Raw genomic sequence first — 19,204 nt, forward strand, 5'->3', positions numbered from 1 at the left:
ATGCGGCAATTAAAAGAACAAGGTAGGGCTTCCCTGGTGGCGCAGTGGTTGAGAGTCCGCCTGCCGATATAGGGGACACGGGTTTGTGCCCTGGTCTGGAAAGATCCCACATGCCGTGGAGCGGCTGGGCCCGTGAGCCATGGCCGCTGAGCCTGCACGTCCAGAGCCTGTGCTCCGCAACGGGAGAGGCCACAACAGTGAGAGGCCCGCATACCGCCAAAAAAAAAAGAACAAGGTAGATATATGTGAAATGACATTGGGTAATCACCCAGATGCATTGTTAAGTTATAAAAAGCAAGTTTTAGAACAATGTGTTACCACTGATATCTTTGTGAAAAGCACACTGCCACACACACAGAACTATAAATTATCTCTAGGCTGCGGAGGAAGCAGGGAATTGCATATCTGTGTGTGTGTGTGTGTGTGTGTGTGAGTGTGCTGGATAGAGCCTGCGAGACTCCATCAAAGCACTGACAAACAGTGGTTACTTCTGGGAGGGGAATGGGATTGGCGTGGTATGGCATTTCCTCTATTTTTTATATATGTGTATATATATATTTTTTTTTAATGAAATTACCCATACATTTTGCAGTCTTTAAAAAGTAGAGGGAGGTGTATAAGCATACGAGTATGTGTTTTGAAGTCAAGTCCGCTTGAAAACTGGTCCTGAAGAACGTCCATTTGGTTTGCGACCATTACTGAGATCAGGCCAATACTGAAACTGTGCATGGGTCCCATCTATCCATACACACACACACACACACACACACACACAGATCTTTACATTGTAAAGAGTCATGCTGCAGTGCTTGAATATTAACCAACAGATAGTCGAATGTGGACAAAGCTCTATGATTTCCTTCCATCTCATGTTTTTAAATATGCCTGCATCCTAAGACAACCTATTCTAAAGTGAATATTTTGCCTTCTGCCTACTTTCAATTTTTTTTTTTTTTAACAGAAAAGATTCCGGCCGAAGCACAACCTGAATTGGGAACCTGGGGAGATGGGAAAGGTGAAGATGAATTATCCCCAGAAGAAATACAAATGGTAATGCTATTCTCTGCCTAATCATGTATTTTTAACTAGTTTTAGTAAGAATATTTCATTGAGTAGGAGGTCATCCTAAATGCCCTTGCCCTAATTTTTATACTGAGTTTTAAAAATTATAAATAAATATTTTAGATCAATTTTCCACTTGATTTCCAGATTCTTAGTATGCTTTTCTTATGTTTTAAATTTGCAGTAGCTTAAAGAAGAAATTGCCTTGGAATAATTTTATTAATATTAGATGTCTTTTCAGTGGCAGTAAAATAGTCTTCTATTCTAAATGGGTCTTTTATAATCGCTGCTATGGTGCTTTTAATTGTTTGAATTACTGGTGCATGGTAATGTGAAGAAAGCATAAGTAATGGCTGAAGAATGAAAAGAGTAACACCTTAACTGCGAATATCACCTCCTTTTATTTACCTGTCCCCTAGCTGCCAATTGTAGTTTATTATCTCTGGGTGAGTTTCAAAAGAAAAGGGACAGATTTGGCCATAGCCCCTACCCGTTCGTTTACAGCCGGGTCTATGCACAGCTGTCTGGACATCGGTGTGACAGAGCCACATGGAGTACATGTACCTGGGGTTGGGAACAGATGTGTCCTAGAGCTGCCCTGGTGGGATGCGGGCCTTGCCCAAAGAGCTGAGAAGCTGGTTCCCACATAGTCCCCCTCCAGTGGCTGTGCCTGGCAAATGACATCTTAATTTGCAGCGCTTTACGGTGGACAGAGCTTTTTAGTACTTGTTTTATCCGTGATAGTCTCAGTAATCACACTAAGAGGTGTTGGGGCATTACTGTCTTCTTGTAACTTTGGCAAAAAGCAGTCGGCTCTCTTGTCCAAGGGCCCCTCATTAGTAAGTGGTTGAGCCTATCTGCAGTCAGCGGTCTCCTGATGTCTCCTGAAGAAGATGAGAGGTAGAGCTTCGAGCCATGGCTGTCGAGTGAGAGAGGCACCCATCTCCTCCCAGACCTCACACAGAGGCATTCGTGTCACCAAGCTCTTCACTCCTGTCTTCCTGTCCTACAGGCTCAGATGTTATGTCCTCAGAGAGTCCTTCCGCGACCACCTGGCCTGAAGTGGCCCCAGCCACTATGTCTGTGTGCCCACATCCTGCCCTCATCCCTCCACTAGAATACAAGTGCCCCGAGGGTGGAAATCTGTCTGCCTTCACTGCTGTGTTCCCAGAGCCTAGAGCAGGGGTGGGAACTGTTTGTTGAATGGATGAGTGCCTTTGATGAATATAATATAAAAACTCTAGGTTGTTTTAAATGGTAAAGCAGGATCATCAGTAAGAACTACTAGAATATTCTATCTAAGTTATTATTATTATTTATATTTATGAACACCTTCTATGCACTAGGCCTTGTTTGTTTAATCTCATAACAGTCTAGTGAAGTAGGAATTATCTCTCTTGTACAGTTGACGGAAATGGGGCACAAAACTTCCAAAGCCCGTGCAAGGTCACAGAGCCCAGCATCCGAGCCATGCTCCATGCCCCGAGCCCTGGCTCCAAACCCTGAGCTTTTTTCCTGCATCACAGCTCATGTGAGTGCCCGCTGGGATCTGGTGGTCTAGGTGAGTGTAGCCTGCACAGGAGCACTGGCAGATTGACCTGGGCGGCCTGACAGAGGCCTCACCAGCCCCAGCAAGGGGGCCAGGTCTGCTCTCTTGAGCGTTGGCTGCCGAGAGCATAAAGCTGGCTCAGAATCCTCTTGCTCTCGAGGCTTCCTGTTTCTTCCCCACGCCTGATTGTGGGATTGAAACACCAGTGGCCCCTCACGGTGGGCTAATGACTGAGTGAGCTGACCCAAGAGGGTGCCAGGCATACAGAAGGCACTCATAATTGAGTTCCCTCGGCCTTTCCCCTTCAGAGTGGCAGGTGTGCACAGAGGCAGGGCAGCCCTGGGCTGCACAGGGTCGGGGGGGCCTGGGCAGTGCTCACATGTGTGGGGAAGGGCTGTGGTGCGTGTGCTGCCCTCACGGCAGGATCAAAGGGCCACGCGGGGTGGCAGCTGCCGCTCCGTGGAGTCTTCATACATATTTTATACTCAGGACTGTTTCACAAACATTCATTCACCCAGATGAGCAGTTTCCCCTTTAAGATCATCACCTTAGAAGCGTGACACTGATTCCAGTGATGACACCATTAGCCATGACTTTCCTGGGACTTGCTATGGGGGTGCTCCCTCAGAGGCTGTGGGACTTTCTTTAGAACAAGAAGCAGAGCTGTCTGTGCCCCTGATAGATAAAAATAATTCTGAGCTAAGGAAGTAACTCAAACACCTTAAAGTGGCCTGCCAGGCCCCTGCTTCCTTCCACACCTCTGACTTGGAGTACGTGCTCAGTGCCCCCCAGACCAGCAGGCACGTGACCCGGAGGCCTCGCAGTGTAGACTGCGGCAGTGTAGACTCCAGGCAGCAGCTGTGGCTGCCCAGTCAAGTAGAGAGAGGCTGAAGACGATGGCCAGGGAGCGGAAGTGAGAGCGGAGATGAGAGAGCTGCTGCGGGAAGTGGACTGGACCTGGTGATCCACTGGAGGGCAGCAGGGCGTGTGAAGAGAGTGAGGCAGGAGAAAGAGCCTGGAGCTTTGTGACCCGGGGAAGCAGGATGCCGGCAGTCAGGAAATGAGGACCTGGTCACGGACAGGTGTGAGTCCGTGGGAGGTGTTTGGTGGGCGCTGGGATCCCGGGCTTGGGGCTTGGGCTGGAGATGTGACTGTGGGATACACCTGAGGGCTGGTGTTTGAAACAGTGCATACAGGGGAGAGAAAGGTACAGCACATCACCCCGGGACACAACGCTGGAGGGCAGGCCCAGGCGGACGATTTGATCACGCTCCCTGATAGCCAAATGATGGCCAGAGTTTCTTAAAAGCTCATAGTTTTCCTTCAGCTTACACAAAATAACTTTATTATTGAAAATGATGTCGCGTTCCCCCGTATCATGTAACATGACCACCTGTCTTTGCTAGAGATAAAAGTATGTATAGTACTATCCCTTCATTAAGAAAGAATACATTTGTATTTAGGCAGAACTTAGCTTCCATTTAGGGCTTTTTAAAAAATACACTGCACGGCTTCATAAAGGAAGTAGCTGGAAGAATGGCCGTCAGTCGTTTGCCAGAGGACTTGCCTTCCCCGCAGGCGGTGGTGAGCAGCAGCAGCTTGTTAACCTGCACAGACGCGTGCTTAGAGGCTGCAAGATGCACGGGGGCTGGACCAGTGGAAGGCTGGCAGCAAGGATGTCTGTGATCAGCTGATGCTTGGCCCCAGTGAGAGATGGCCCCAGTCAAGGGCTTTGGGACTTGACAGAGTTGGTTTTTAACCCTCTCTTTATATCACTTACTGCCTGTGTAATTTAGGGGCAAGAAAATCAGCCTCACTGAACTTCAGCTTGGTAAGTTGACAGGATTGTCAGGAATACAGTCGTGTATGAGTGCCCAGGAAAGTGCAGGGCACGTAGCAGCTGCTCAGAGAATGTTCCCTCACAAACAGTGAGAGATCGTTGCTGCCCCGTGTGGTCCTGGGTTCCCTGCACATGTTCTGAGTGTGATGTATGTAGCTGTTGCATATGAGAAACACATGTTCATATCATAAGGCTTGTCTTTCCATAATGACGGTTGGTGCGCCACGCTTTGTCCAAGCAGTGTCCAAATGAATGAAGCATTGTCCAGAAACATGCCAGGGATCATTCCCAATAATGCTAGTTATTTCGGCGTCATGATATCGGTGACATAAGCAATCAGAACCAGCAGGACCTCCCTAACTTTTATCGCGTAATTGCAAGAGGATGGGGCAGAAGGCTGTACTGTTCAGTACTTTTATGACAAGCTGTTTAATGTTCAGTTCACTTCTTTCTTAATTGGGGCTCATAGCTAAGTACCATATCTTACAGTCTGACTGACCCGAACCTTATTCAAAAGGCTCAACCCTGAAAATGAAGAGAAAGAAATGCATACTATTGGTTTGAAATTGGAAAGTGTTACAGCAAATTGTGGTCATAAGTCATAATCACTGTTCCTCGGGGTAAAATAATGAATTGAGCCCTATAACAGCAGTTTAATTCATTATTTCACCCATAGGAGCTGTTGTTACTCGTTCCAGAGTGGCTGCGGAGCATTGTATGATTCGCACAATACGTTTCCATTCATCGCTCATGATGCAGGGATATTAATGCCTTTGAGTTAATATAAGCAGATGTTTTGTGGTCAGGCTGAGTGGAACCAAATTGTTTTCTGATGTTACCCAGAGAAAATGCCTCCTTTCTAAGCCCACATTCATTTTACTTGCCTCCAGTGAAACCACTGCACTTAGTGATGTATTTCTTGGAATAATTTTTAAAGACATGAATGTGACTTCTGTTCTTCAGATCACATGAAAAGTGTCCCTAGCCCCTGTCCCCGGAGGTGGGCCCTTGGAAGCACCAGGGGGCTGGCTGGCAGGGCTTGTGGTCTGTGGCCAAGCTTGGCTTACACATTGAGAACAGGAGAATTGTTGATGGAATGTGAGCGCCACACAGGTGAACGCTGGGGCACAGACACTGGGGAGGTTCACAGGGGCACAGGTGGGGGTCACGGTGAGGGTCCCAGAGCCACAAGTGTGAAGGTGTTTGGCACAGATAAAGCACAACTAGAAGAGCCCAGAGTGGGCCTGGGCGGTGGTCTTCTGAGCCAAGGGGGCAGACTGCCGTCTAGGCCAAGCCCCCTGTGGGTTCACAGTGTCGCTTCAGTGAACTGCTCGTAGGTCTTTGCAATGCAGATCCTTCTCCTGGTCTCATCTGACGCTCAAAGGCCTTGGTAGGAATGATTTTCTTTTTAAAACTACAGTAAAGAGGATTAGATTAAAAAAGGATTTCTGTGACAATGTATTCACAATGTGGATCTGTATACTTTAAATCAGATTATAAACCCTTTTGGGGGGCCCTACTTGAAAGTCTGACTTACTTCCGAATGGAATAAAGCAGTTAAATGATACTGCCTGACATGCATGTAACCGTCTCAGCCCAGTACCGTATGAGCGCTTGAGCATTTATTAATTTATGCTGCCCCATGTGGTAGGGACTGTTGCTGGGCCCCCAAGTCCTAGACTCTTAACCATGATGCCTACCACTGCTGTTGGGGGTCTGCACTGAGGGAAAACACTGTGTGTTGCTGTGAGACCTAAACAGTGTAGAGTGCAGTGGCGCAGAAGGACAGGCTGGCTGCCGTCATGCTTGCCGGGCCCTGCCTGCCCACCTCCTCCATCATCCGGGCCTCTCGTCTCCCTTTTCCGGGACTCATGGAGATGGAGGACATGGCAGGTGTGTCATCCCAGGGCCTGTAGGTCCCCTGCCCTTGGTGCTGATCGTGGAGCTGAGGCTGCATTCAGCACTGCACCTTGTGAAGCCCCTGCCCGTGCGGGCTGCCAGTGAGCCCCAGGGAGCTCTGTGTGCCTGTGCTTCTCAGGCCTGAGAGGGTAGGAGACCAGTAGTGGCCCTCTAGAATTTGAAACAAGGGAGGGGGAAGGGGCCGTCAAAGCATTTAATGACTCATTTTGCATATCCAGGATCTACTCCTGAAGAGATTAAATAACAGTAGTTAACGTTTATGGAGGTGAAGTTGGTAAGCAGCTTCCACGGATTAGCACATATCTTCCTCCTAAGGACCCTACTGAGTACTACAATTATCCCCAGTTTAGTGATGGAGGCAGAGACACAGACAGGTTAAGTTACCTGCCCAAGGGCATACAGCTTAGAAGGTAAAGGAGCTGTCCCTCCTCACCCTTAGGATCAGGCGGGAAAGGATAAGAATAACCAACCACATCTGTTCACAAAGAGAAACTGACAGGCCACACAGAAGGCCAGTGACTGCGGCAGGGTCACCCAGGAAGTTCCCGTGAGGCCACAGGAACTGGGCCATCAAAGCCCCTGGCATAGCCCCTACCTCGCCCCGCAGCCTGGCATTTGGTGGCTCCCTGCCTTACTCGGCGGATGAGAGGTGAGGTGTACAGGTTTGCTGCCCAGACAGTCTCGGAAACCTCCCTGCAGCCTGTGCGAGTGAATGCGGTCAGCATCCTGGCCGCCGCCTAACCTACCAGAGCGTGGCCAGATCTCGTTAAATGGCTCCCTGTGGGAAACAGGTTTTGTTGGGTTGTTAAATGCAGTGTCATTGTTACTCCCAACCCCTGAATGGAGGCTGCTCTCCATAGATGTGGTGCGGCAAACCTCTCTCCTCAGCCCTTACCACTGCTTGATCCCTTGAGGCATTTGTTTCTCTCACTTCCTCCCGGAATGGGGAGTTTCTCAGGTGGCGTCAAGAACCCATGGGTTGGAAGGAAGTCAGAGCCAGAATCTGATCCCACTCCTGACCCTGCAAACAGGAGCCCTTCAGAAGTAGCAATTACCAACCAAAAGAAAAAAAGTAACAATTACCAAGAGGCTTAAAAGAAAGCCAGGTGCCCTTAAATTGGGGAGGAAACAAACAGAAAGCTTTGTTCCCAAGGACCATTTCCAGTAATAAACCACCTCAAACCCCTAGTTAATTTTGTTTAGGAACAGTTTAAAAGCATGAAAGGGCTGTAGATTTAAAAGGGTGGGGCCATATTATTGTTAGAAAAATTCAGAGAAAATGCCCCCTGCCACCCCACCCCCAAAACCTGAGTAAAGTACCTGAGAGAATTAGATTAGCGCCCACATGCCGAAGTAATTGTATTTTTTCATATATATCAGACTCTTAAGTAACTGTTGACAGTTAACAGAGCTGATTCTTTCAGACTCAAAAGTGATGCTTTTATTCCCTTAAATAGCTTTTTTGACACATAATTAGAAGGGCCGTGGCAGTGCCCTGGCAGCGGCCAGCAAGGCAGCCTGCTGGTTGCCCCGGCCCAGCAGGAGGCTCCCCACCGCTCAGGCCTCCTGGAGCCTCGCCAACCCCGGCCTCTGAGGTGGCCTGGGGTGGAGTAGAGGCCTCTGTGCTTTGATGAGCAGCTGGTGCTGGGAACCCACGCCCTGTCGTGTTTCGGGCCCTGTGCTGGGCTCGGGGTCCAGAGGAGAAAGACCACCCCGCCCAGGAGGGGAGCCAGACCCCAAACAAGCGTGGGAGTGCAGTGATGGAGGCGAGAGCAGAGAAGCTTTAAAGAGAGGGGGATGGTGGAACATGACGAAACCTGCCCTGCTGCGTCTGATGACTAAGAAGGTGCCTATGCTGGGTTTCTAGGGACCCGTTGGAGTTCCCCAGCCAGAGGATGAATCCACCTTAGGCTGAGGGCTAGCCTGTGCAGAGATGAGGCAGGGGATGGCAGGAGATGCCCTCGGAGAGGCCTGGGGCGTGGCCGGCTCGTGCACCTGGCGTCAGACCTGATCTGCAGGGTGCAGGGGCAGGGCCGGCATGTGACTGACGGGATGGAGGGCAGACTGAAGACTATGAGAGATGAGGGCAGAACTTAGATAGCAGGGAAGGAACGAATACGGCAAGTGTGCCAAGTAAAACTGGCAGAGTAGGAAGGGAGGTTGCCAGCCGAGAGCCTCGCAGAGGGGCTGGAGGGAGAGGAAAAGGACTTGACGTTGAGGAGGCCCCGCTAGAGGAAGCCTCCCTGAGTGACGGGGCGCGGGAGTGAGCAAGGCGTAGGTAAGGGGTGCGGAGGGGCCAGCGGCTGTAACAAGGTTGCTGCGCGGGCAGGTGCGGAGATGAGAGCACAGCCCCCCTCCCTGGTGGACCAAGCCCCTGCGTGTGGACAGCGGCCTTTTCCAATGTGTGTGGGTCCAATACGTTTCCCACCTGAGCGGCTCATAGTCGTGCAGACAGTTTGAGACACGCACAACTCAGTACAAGGCAGAAAATGGCTAATATTCTAAGGGATTTTGAGAAGATACCAGGCCACGGTTAGAAAAATGAGAAATAACCTTGAGCTCCAAGGCCCAGGACAGTATCATGGAGAAGGTGGCACGTGAGCTGGGAACACGTGGGACCCGTCGGGGAAGAGACGGAGGAGTGGACGCGTGAGGCCTGAGTCATCATCGTGGACGACAAGCTCCTCCTGGTCCCACACCATGGCGGCGCTTCAGATGCGCGCCGTCCTCGCGTTTGACCAGTATCGAGCTGGCAGGATGGCTGGGAGAGCAGCTGTCCACAGTTAGCTCAGCTAACTGCAGTTAGCTCAGCTCTGATGAGCTCCCCGGGTGCTGGGGTGGCATCGTTACCCAGACTGAGCCCCAAAGCCTGGTGCCATCCCAAGCACCGGGAGTGCAGCTTCTCCAGCTCCCGGGCCTGTGTCCCTGTTGTGGCGACTGGCCAAGGCCAGGCTCTGCGATCAGACTGAGTCCCAGTGCGGTCCTGCCACTACCCTGATTCAGCACGGCCGCGCAGCCTCACTGCTCCATTTAAAGAGGACGATGTCAGGAGGTCGTGAGGGCCCAGGGGAGAGCAGGGCGGCCAGCCTAACGGGGCTGACCCACAGGCCTCCGCGCTCCCAGTCAGAGTCGGCTTGCGTGCGTGCGGTTCAAATGAGTGAGATGGAAAGTCCAGCCACAGGCAGCCCCGCTGCACTGCGGGGTTTCATTTTCTCCCTACGGGTGGCTATCCTCACACGAACACTCAGGGTCTTCCAGCAATGCCGCCACGATCCATGCTGGAAAGAGGGGCTCCGCAGTGATTCTTAGAGGGCGGATCAAAGGTTTCCGCACAGACACGCCTTGCTCGACACTTGCCTTTGGCTGTGGTGCTTTGAGACTCTAGTCAGTTTGTCCTCATCCTTAACGTGTTTGTTTCCTTACAGTTCGAACAAGAAAATCAGCGCCTGATTGGTGAAATGAACAGCCTGTTTGACGAAGTGAGGTATGTGTGTGGTTCCTTTGTGAGCCGATGGCCTAGTTTACAACTTTCCCCAAAACTAGGAACTTTATTAATTTACTCTGGTGCCCAGGCATCACATGTGGCCCTTGGGCCAAATGTCGCGCCCCTCCCGCCACTTAGGGGGTCAAGGAGACTGCCTGAATTCACTGACTCCCCTCGACCTGTGGGCCTGTGAGATAACCCCACGGGCTGCCACGAGGCTCCCAGGTGCTGCTGCCCCATCCAAGAGGATCGGCTCCTGATGGCAGATGACACCAAACATCATGACCACTGCCACGTGGGGGCTAGTTACACTTAATTACTCCAAGATGAAAGGGAGACCTCGTGAGGGACGGCTGACAGAGGGAAGCCCTGCAGGTGGCTCCACTGGGGTCCGGCTGCTCCCTCACCAGAGCGATCAGCCACGCAGAAGGCCCGTGGCCGTGGCCCACACAGGTGTGGTTAGCAGCCCTCCGGTGAAGGCACTCAGGCCTCTTGCCCTGGGAATGCCGGGAGCATTCTGAAAGGATGCGCCGGAACTCTTGTTGCACCGTGGTCACTTCCCGAAAGAAGATGCATCCTGACCTTACACTTGCGCAGCCCTGGAGACTGAGTGCAGGTGTTTCCCTCTGATCGCTGCCCCCGGCTCTTCCCCGTCTCTGGCTTCACAATCACGTCTCCCAGTCCTTCCTCAGAGACGGCGCTCTCCCCACCCTCACCCCTCCTTACTCTTCTCCCAAGTCTCCTCTCCTTCCCTCACCTGGTCTAGGGGGACTCAAGGCCCGAGCGACACAACTAGGGATCATCTCCCCATCGAACATTTCCGCTTCCTCCTGGGCTGGAGCTCAGCCGCTGCCTGTGCTAAAGCAGCTGTCAGCTCAGCCTCTAGACGTGCACCTCCCGGCCCGCCCCAGGGTCACCCTCGCCGCCCATGAAACGGGGAGAAGCCCGCACACTTAGTTGCTGATATCCCAGCGTGGGATGTTTTCAGCCAGAATCAGGTTTCCTTTCAAAGTTGGGTTGAGCGGTGAATGCACTCTTCCCCCTAACCTGCTGAGAGGTAACAAAGTTGGGTGACAACACATTCTGAAGTTTTCTTTTGAATCCCCCCCATGTGTCACGGTGTTGCTAAGACAGGGCTCGGCATTAAAGGAGACTTTACTTTGTGTGACTGAGCGCAGCTGCGTGCCCCTGGCCCGGGCACTGGCTCAGGAGGCTGGGCCCCGGAGCCAGCTTATCCAGGGGGGCGGGGTGGGTTTCCAAACAGTCCAGTATGCCCCAGTAAGCTGAGGGATGTTAAAGGGGAGCCAGTTAGGAGAGTGAATCTTCCTCTGCCCGTGTTCTCCTTCCCTGAGCCTGACGCGGTGTCCCCTCCCTCTCTCATGCCTTCACTTAGAAGAGACAGCTTCTTTAGAAATGTGTGACGCTGCTGTTAAGATCACCAAGTACTAATAGTTAATGTGTAATCTGTTTTTTTTATGAAGGCAAATCGAAGGGAAAGTGGTTGAAATTTCCAGACTCCAAGAGATATTCACAGAGAAGGTTTTACAACAAGTAAGAAAAAATATAGTGGTTTTAAGATTTAGCTTAAAATGGGGATACACTAAGAACTCGGGACATTTCTTCTGAGGTCGTTGGGCCTCTGCAGCTGTGTGCCCAGAGCCTCCCCTTCCCCGGGAGCAGCCTCTGCAGTCCAGGGCAGCTCCCCACACGCCCCAGCCCTGTGCAGCGGAGCACGTGGGGGAGAGAGGCGGCTAGGTTTGGGTTCTGGATGTCCTCTGGGAAGCTGGGGAGCCTCTCTGAACTACAGGTTTTTCATCTGTAAAATAGAGTGGCCCTTGCATGGTTGTCATAAGGCTCCGAGAATACCCCATGGAAAGCACCCAGCAAGGTGCATGAGTAGCAGCTTTTCAGCCAGCGGTGTGACAAGCTCAGACTTGGCCCTCTCAAATGCCGGGTCCCCGCCACCTCAGGTGTCCCGTCCTCACAGGAAATGTGACTGTCCTCATACATGGATTTTCATGTCATTCCTACCTGCCTACAGTTCTGAAATTCTTCCAGCAGCCACTAACTGGCAAAATTTTCAGACACCTGATAAATTCTCCCTGTTGTTTTTAGTATCCACAGACTGGAAGAGTTTGAAAGACAAAATTATTTTTCTTCACTGTGTTATTAGACTGGGCTGCTTGGCTAAAGATACTCCACTCACAGGATGCCCCCTAAACCACACAGCCAGTCAGATCATTGCACGTTGGGTACACAAGGTGGTTCACAGGAGGTGCCCTTTTCACTAGCGTGTTGCAGGAACCATTCTAATATGTATCTGCTAAGCCTTCACTTGGAAGCCTGATGGCCATCAGTTCAGCCTCCGGACACAGAAAACAGCTCAGTCAGATGTCTCCCCCTCAGAGCACCCACTTGTCCTTAGAGGCAGCTCGGCGTGGCGGGAGGAGCTCAGAGCCCAGGTGGAGTCAGACAGACGGCCCCCACCCGGTTCCCCGTCACGTGTAATGTGACATGAGCTCTTTCCCCCTCAGCAAAGCGGGGCTGAGGTCACCTGCGTCACTCTCAGGGGTGGCGAATGGGATCCGGGCCCCCTCAGGCTCTCAGTCCTGGAACCAGGCGCCGTTGTTTGTGGGCACGGCTGTGGCAGACCTGGGTAATGCACTGTTCACTAGCGCAGCCAGAGCCACGGGCCAGGGGCCTTCACTACAGCAGGGCTGCTTACATGCAGCAAAGTACTCTGAGGTCCTGGGGCCCAAGTGCACTAAAAGCCCTTACTTTTCACGACCATTTCTTCTGCTCCTACACTCAGCCCAGCCACTGAGGAGCACTGATTGCCCTTCACATTTGATTCTCAGTTGGGGGCTGGTTCTCGGTTAGGAAGCAGCAGTCCCGGGGTTCTGGACATGTGCCCCAGGAGGTGGCAGAGAGCCACTCAGGGCCCCACCCTGTGTCACCCCCAGGGCTCTGGGCCTCGACCTGGGAGGGATTTGCAGAGCACAGGCTGAGCCCTGCCTGGCTCCCTCGGGGTTTCTAAGACCTGAGAAGAGCTGAGTCTGTCTGGGCTTCCTCATCTACGTTGCACGGTGGTTCTTACCCATCCTCTCATGGGAACAGTGGCCGTGGTCAGCCAGCTCCCACTTGGAGATTCTCTAAAAAAAAAGCGAGATTTTGGAGCAAAGCAGTCCTTGGCCCTCAGGTCCTTAGACTATGTGGCATTCACTGCTGGGAATCGGACGGCTGAAGGTCGATTTCCTCTCTGCGGTCCTGTATCAGTCAGGTTTCCCTAAAACCCACACTCGTCTGTATTCCCTCCCCACCGCCTAGAGGGAGAGATAGGCCTGCTCCTCAGACCTCAGTGTGGTTCGCAGCCGGTGCAGGGGTGCAATGGTGGGCGATTAGCCAGCCACTCCTGTGTAAGCCCAGGATCCCACGTTTAAGCTTTCCCAGTATTTGGAGGAAAACTTTTGCAAACATCCTGCATACCATTTTGATGTTTAAGTTTTAGCTTTTTGTTTGAGAGGGAAAATGGTGGCATACAAAGTGCCATTTTGAAGCTAGCACGTATGTTTTCGAGCCACGTGTGCTTTGGAGCCCCTGGCACGTGGTGGCCACTCTGCGACTGAACTCTTCCTGTCCAGCGAGTGGAGGAAGGCGCCAGCCGGGGTGGAGGGAGCACAGGCACCGGGTCCAGTCCCCGTCCTGCAGCTTGGGTGCTGTGTGACTTTGGGTTTCTCTATGCTGTAATTAAGTTTCCCTCTTGTAAATGAGAGTGTTGCCTACCTGTCGGGTGCTATGAGGACCCGTGGGTTCATGGTGTGTAAAGCCCCAGCACTTAGTAAGTGGCAGCTACTGTTACTATGGTGACATACGCTCGGCGAAGGAGGTGGCAGTTGTATTTATCTGCTGTTCTCTTCCCCAACAGGAAGCTGAGATTGACAGTATTCACCAATTAGTAGTAGGAGCAACTGAGAATATCAAGGAGGGCAATGAAGACATCAGAGAGGTGGGTACTCTCGGGGCACCGTGTCTGATTTGGAGGGGCGCTGAGTTCAGGCAGTAGTGTCCACCCTGTCTGGGCCACGTGCACAGGGCTGGTCTCAGGACTGCGCTGGATGGGCCCGTTCCACCCTGCCAAGCCCAGGACCCCACTCACTGCCCTGCAGAGGAGCCAGCTGGGGTGCAGGGGTCCCTCCCTAAGTCCGGGCTGGGCCCCACAGGAGAGGCTTGTGGGACCCCTCCAAGGACCCAGAGCCCTGGTTGCTGTTCACAGGGCCACCACAGTAGACTCTGTTGAGTGGACTTTATTTTCTGAGTCCAGTCCTCAGGTTTGGGTTGACATGGGACCGTTCTTGGGCCACCACTGCCATCGCACTACTAGGAAGCACACGTCAGGGTAGTGGACACACGCTCTCATCCTGTCTGTGTGGGTTTAACCCTGGGGTGGACATGAGCCATTTTTCCTGGGAGAATTGTGCATGATCTCCACGTGATGACTAACCAGAGAGGGAGATGCAGCCCATTTGTCTAACAGACTTTAAACCCACTTTTTGGTTTCGCTTAATAATTAAGGCGTCTGTGCAAGGTAAGCATAGGGTTGAGCAGTCCACACAGTCGGAGCCCCGCAGGGAGAGCATGTGCAGACGCACGAGGCAGTTGAGAGCCTTTCCAGCCTAACCCCTGTGCCCCGCCCCCCAGGCCATCAAGAACAACGCTGGCTTCCGCGTGTGGGTGCTCTTCTTCCTGGTGATGTGCTCCTTCTCCCTGCTCTTCCTCGACTGGTACGACAGCTAGGCGGCCACACCCGGCAGACGACGCGCTGGGCGCACTGTCGCGGTCCCTGGCGTTGGAGCCATCGGTGGGGAGGGGGCACGGAGATATGTACTCACAAAAGGGACACCCGACTTGTGGTTTTTAAGCCCATGTAGTAGCTGAAAAAGAAAACAACACAACTAAACGTGGTCTGCGTCACAAGCCTGCGGCCAGAGGGAAGGAACCGGGGGTGATTATTCTTGCACCTGATGGGGCCGCCCCGGGGAGCGGGGAGCCGCCTCCTCCGCAGGAGCCACGCGGGCCTCCTGCTCCACAGACGTCTCAGGCTTGGAGGCGGCGCTGGCCTTTCCCTCCCGGTGGCAGCAGGAAGAGCACTGGCCAGTAGCTTCTCACAGCACATGATGGATTGTTTCCTGGGCTTCCTGTCTGCCTCAGCCAACTGATACACAGACTCATCGCGCGGTAGAGAAGATGTCACCTTCGCCCTGGGAGTCTAGTGCATACAACTACAGCCATTTAATGTATTGTTGGTGGGTCCAAGGTTAGAAAGTCAGTGCGTGCCCACCTGCCTCCTGCCTGGGAAGAAGTGTGCGGACGGGGCCTGGCTCCCCTCAGAAATGCTGCCCCCAACACTCTCCTGATGGGTGGGCAGGGGGTGGGGAAGGCCCAACTTGCGGCCACTGGGGCCCACGGAGCTTCGTCCAGAGGAGGACTTGGGCCTCTCCACCCCCCAGAGCCCCAGGGATCAGGAACGCCTGCTTGTACTCAGGCACAAGGCATCTGCGGCCACATCCGTGCAGAAAGCGCCCGGTGCGCATGGGCCCCCAGGGTGTGGGTTCGAGGGCTCTGCACAGACAGTCCGGGGAGCACCACGGGGATCCTGTGTTCTTTATTTGCACAGAGGGAAAATGTCAAAAGTTACATGTGAATGAGCTTACAGTCAATAAAATACATGTCTCCTAGAAAATACAAATAGGGCTGCCTTGACACTGCATTGACACGGGCTGGAATCTGCTGATAGACGCTGTCTCCACAGAAGTTCTGGCACGCGGTTATTGCTCTTATGCGTCGGCACAGCTTCACAACGCCCACGACTCTACGCCCACCCACTGCTCCGAGGTCATGGTCGTTGTTTCCAAACACCCCTGGTGATAAAATATACTGTATGTTTTGGAAGCACATTTCAGGAAACAGTAATGGAGTTGGCCATGACCACCATGCTTGTTCGCAACAGATCTTGCACTATTTGTCATTTATTTTTGATCTAAAAAAACAGTGAAACTTTTGACATGTCCACCAGAAACAACACATTTAAATAACATGGAAGAAAATGTCCATGAACGTCTTTTTTTCTATTTAATCATCTTACACACTTAGTTTATCTAACTGGCAATTTTGTAAACATATACTTTAATGTCAAGATTCAGGATGAAACATAATTGTCTTACAAAGATTGTGAATGAAAATGTCATAACTGGACTTGCAAGGTGCGACGCCAGCCCCCCTCCCAGCCTTTCCTGCCTGCTTCTTACATCAAAGGAGTTACATCTGTCCCACAAAATAAAAATTAAAGTAGCCTTGGCTTACCAGCAATTACACTTTCACTTTTCTCACCCAGCTAATTGTTTTAAAACTAAGGAGCTAATACAGCTGTCGGTGCAAACTTACTCATAATAGACGTGAACAAAAGGGCCGGTAGGTTTCATTCCTACTCAGCCCGTCACAGAGCAGACAGACTAGCTACAGGGAGACGGGTTCTGCAGCCTGTGGCCCAGGGTCCCCTCTTCCCAGAGTCCCCACCTCACATGCTCTGACCCAGTCCACATGCACTGAGGGAAACACGGCTCCCCTGCCCAGCGGGCGCCCTCTGTACCGAGAGGCAGCCTTCTGCCTGCAGCAGTGACCCCTGCCCGAGCCGACCTGCCACAGCGCCTGCGCACTCAGGAGTGAGCACGGGGCAGGCGAGGGCACAACTGCGACCTGATGGCATCTTTCCTTCCTTCCCTCTGACACTCACTATGGTGCATCTTGACCACTGGCACTATTGCCATTGGCGGGAGGGGGGAAGAAACGTGCAGTACAGCTTGCTCTTAGCAAAGCAAGGGATCACTCTAGATATGGCTATGGTGTAAGGTCTGCAAACGGCAAGGTGGTTTAAAAAAAAAAAACAATCCCACAAAATGCATCATTTATCTGAAGTCTGAACCCCTTGCATATCCAGTGTAAATTTATTTTTTGACAGCATCCAATAAATCCCAGTAAAGTTGCTAAATTAAGATTCTTTACCATGGCAAGTGGTGTCAGAGCTCTTTTAGCAGCGCTGATATGCCCTTGATTTTAGCCCATGGTCTGCAGCAAGCTGTATTCGCAGAGCAGCGTTAGCAAACAGAAGCAGTGGCACCATACATGAGTAGCCTCTAAATTACCAGTAATTCTATCTAATGAAATCTCCCTCAGAGTCCCTTCGTTACCTTCCAGCGACACTGTAAGGAACCTGCCCATCTCGCTAAGCGGATTTCTCAGCAGCCTCCGTCTCCTGCTCTGAGAGCTTCTCTTCGGACAGAACTGACATCCACGGCGACACCGAGCGGGTGATGCTCTGCTTGGCCAGGTTGTAGTGGTTGATGACGGTGTAAAATTTCTCCCGGGCGTTGGAGTCTTGCTCCGCATAGTAGCTCTCCAAGCCTTCTGGGATGCACTGGGTGTTCTGAAAGACAAGCCGCCCCCTGAGACGCACACACCGATGCAGGAGGGAGCCCGTGAGTCTCCAGGTAGCACCCAGCCCGTGGTCACTGAGCACCTCCCTGGGCTTGGAGGAAACTCAGAGATGAGCTGACTGCCTGACACTGATTGCATGGTAACGGGATGGACGTCTGTACGAGGCCGTGGCGACGGGACTTACACAGCGGGCCTTCCTGCTTCTTTAAAGATCTTACACTCGTGGCCATTGATTTTAAATCTCCTAGAAGACAATGGAACTTTTGACATGTCCACCAGAAGCAACATATTCAAACAGTGAAGGAAGGGAGTCAGAAAGGCTCCTGGGAGCAGGGGGTGGGGGCACTTGACCCAAAGGAGCCGGTCCTCGGGGCAGGAGGACAGGGACACAGGCTGAAGAGAGGCCCGCGGCCGGAGCAGAGGGTGCAGAGCCGCAGGACACAAATGCTGGGGAGAAGGCAAGGGTCGGGGGGTCAGGACACACCACCTACAAGGGCCTGGTAGGGAGCTGTGTGACCTGGAGATCCAGAGAGCCTAGGAAGCCACGAGGACCCCATGAGGGCATGTGAGGGTGGGGGGCTCTCGGGGGGCAGCTGTCCGCTAAGGGAGAGGCACTTCCCTACAGCCTGTGGAACCCGGGGGTGGGGAGGTTAGTCCCTAGCTCTCGTCTGCTCACCGGGGGTCTAGGGCCCCCCAAAAGTCAGGCTGCCTTCCCTTGTCCATCCAGCAGCCGGGCTAAGCCGCCACCCACCCCGTCTCCACATGTCGCTCGCCAGGCCCTGAGGAAGGGGTCGCGGGCTGCATTCTGCCTCCCCCCGCCCTTCTCCCAGTGGCAGGCAGGCGCATGGGGCCCAGCTCGTGACACGCTTCTCAGCCCTCCCGGCAGCCAGTAGAAGCCATGGGGCTAACTTCTGGCCAACGGGCTGTGAGGGGCTCCTGCCCTCCACCGCTCCCTTCTCAGCGGCTTTGATCGCCTGGACTAACCTGCCTGGAGAGGGACAACACCCTGGGGGCCGGCAGCGCAACACGACAGAATCGGGGCTCTAGGAGGACCTCAGGGAGCCCCACTGCCTGCCAGCTGCAGCTTTAATGAGAGAGAGAAACCTTCCATCTGGCGGAAGGCACGTTACCCGTGTCTCTAAGCAACCAAAGCATTACAGGAACGCCAAGGTCTGTCACACAGTGAAGGGAGACTGCAGTAACAAGGGTCCTGGGCCTTGGCTACCTTCAGTCACCAGGGAGACTTTTAAACCCCCGATTCCCAGCACCGCCCGCAGGGTCCGGCTAGCACCCCCGAGAGGCATCTCAGCCGAGGCCACCTCGCTGGCAAGAGCGCAGCCAGGATTCCACCAACTCCTGGGGCCCAGGACACCCCGCGGCTCGATGCGCCCCTCTGCCTCTGGGCTGAGCAGTCTCCCAGCATGGAGACCGTGACAGAGTCTCTGATGGTCACCAGGATGGCCGGTGGCGGCTGCTGCCCTGTGGGCGTGGGCGCCAGCCTGGGATGCACGGGGGGACCTCCTCTGGGAGCCCTGTCCCTGCCCGAACCGGGTTTCTTCAGCCTCCGGAAGCTAAAGGCAGGTTAGCTCCGTCTCCCTGTTAAGGGGCTGCTCCTTGGAGTCTCTGCAGACCCAAGGCCCGTCTCCACATCCCAGCCCTGCCACCACACCGGTTCCTTCTGACAGGTGGCCAAGTGCCTTCCGGGCACGATGTCTCCCTGTGAGCTGAGATCTGTTAGTCCCATTTCAGTCACAGCAAGTGAGACCCAGAGAGTGAGACCCAGAGAAGGGACCACGGGGCAGCGTGGGAACCGAGCTCCAACCCGGGCCTCTGCTCAGTGCACTCCAGACGTCGCCCC

At 53.1% G+C, this 19,204-nt stretch overlaps 2 protein-coding genes across 3 annotated transcripts in view; one reads left to right on the forward strand and one right to left on the reverse strand.

Moving 5' to 3' along the window:
- The window catches only part of STX18 (syntaxin 18), a 122,166-nt gene extending 105,065 nt beyond the window's left edge, over positions 1-17,101 (forward strand). The window contains exons 7-11 of the mRNA XM_079919507.1: positions 962-1,050; positions 9,797-9,855; positions 11,337-11,406; positions 13,781-13,861; positions 14,554-17,101. Of these exons, the coding sequence (XP_079775633.1) occupies positions 962-1,050; positions 9,797-9,855; positions 11,337-11,406; positions 13,781-13,861; positions 14,554-14,649 (395 nt within the window). The 3' untranslated portion in view covers positions 14,650-17,101. The remainder of the gene's footprint in view (positions 1-961; positions 1,051-9,796; positions 9,856-11,336; positions 11,407-13,780; positions 13,862-14,553) is intronic.
- The window catches only part of NSG1 (neuronal vesicle trafficking associated 1), a 32,603-nt gene continuing 29,069 nt past the window's right edge, over positions 15,671-19,204 (reverse strand). The window contains exons 5-6 of one of the 2 annotated variants that reach the window (XM_079919508.1): positions 17,100-17,335; positions 15,671-15,773 (exon numbers count right to left, since the gene is read on the reverse strand). In XM_079919508.1, coding sequence (XP_079775634.1) covers positions 17,135-17,335 — 201 coding nt within the window. In that variant the 3' untranslated portion in view covers positions 15,671-15,773; positions 17,100-17,134. Of the gene's footprint in view, positions 15,774-17,099; positions 17,336-19,204 lie in introns of those variants that run through there. The other variant, XM_079919509.1, reaches the window with a different exon arrangement.

This window comes from Stenella coeruleoalba (genome assembly GCF_951394435.1).
Source record: "Stenella coeruleoalba genome assembly, chromosome: 4".
NCBI lineage: Eukaryota > Metazoa > Chordata > Mammalia > Artiodactyla > Delphinidae > Stenella > Stenella coeruleoalba.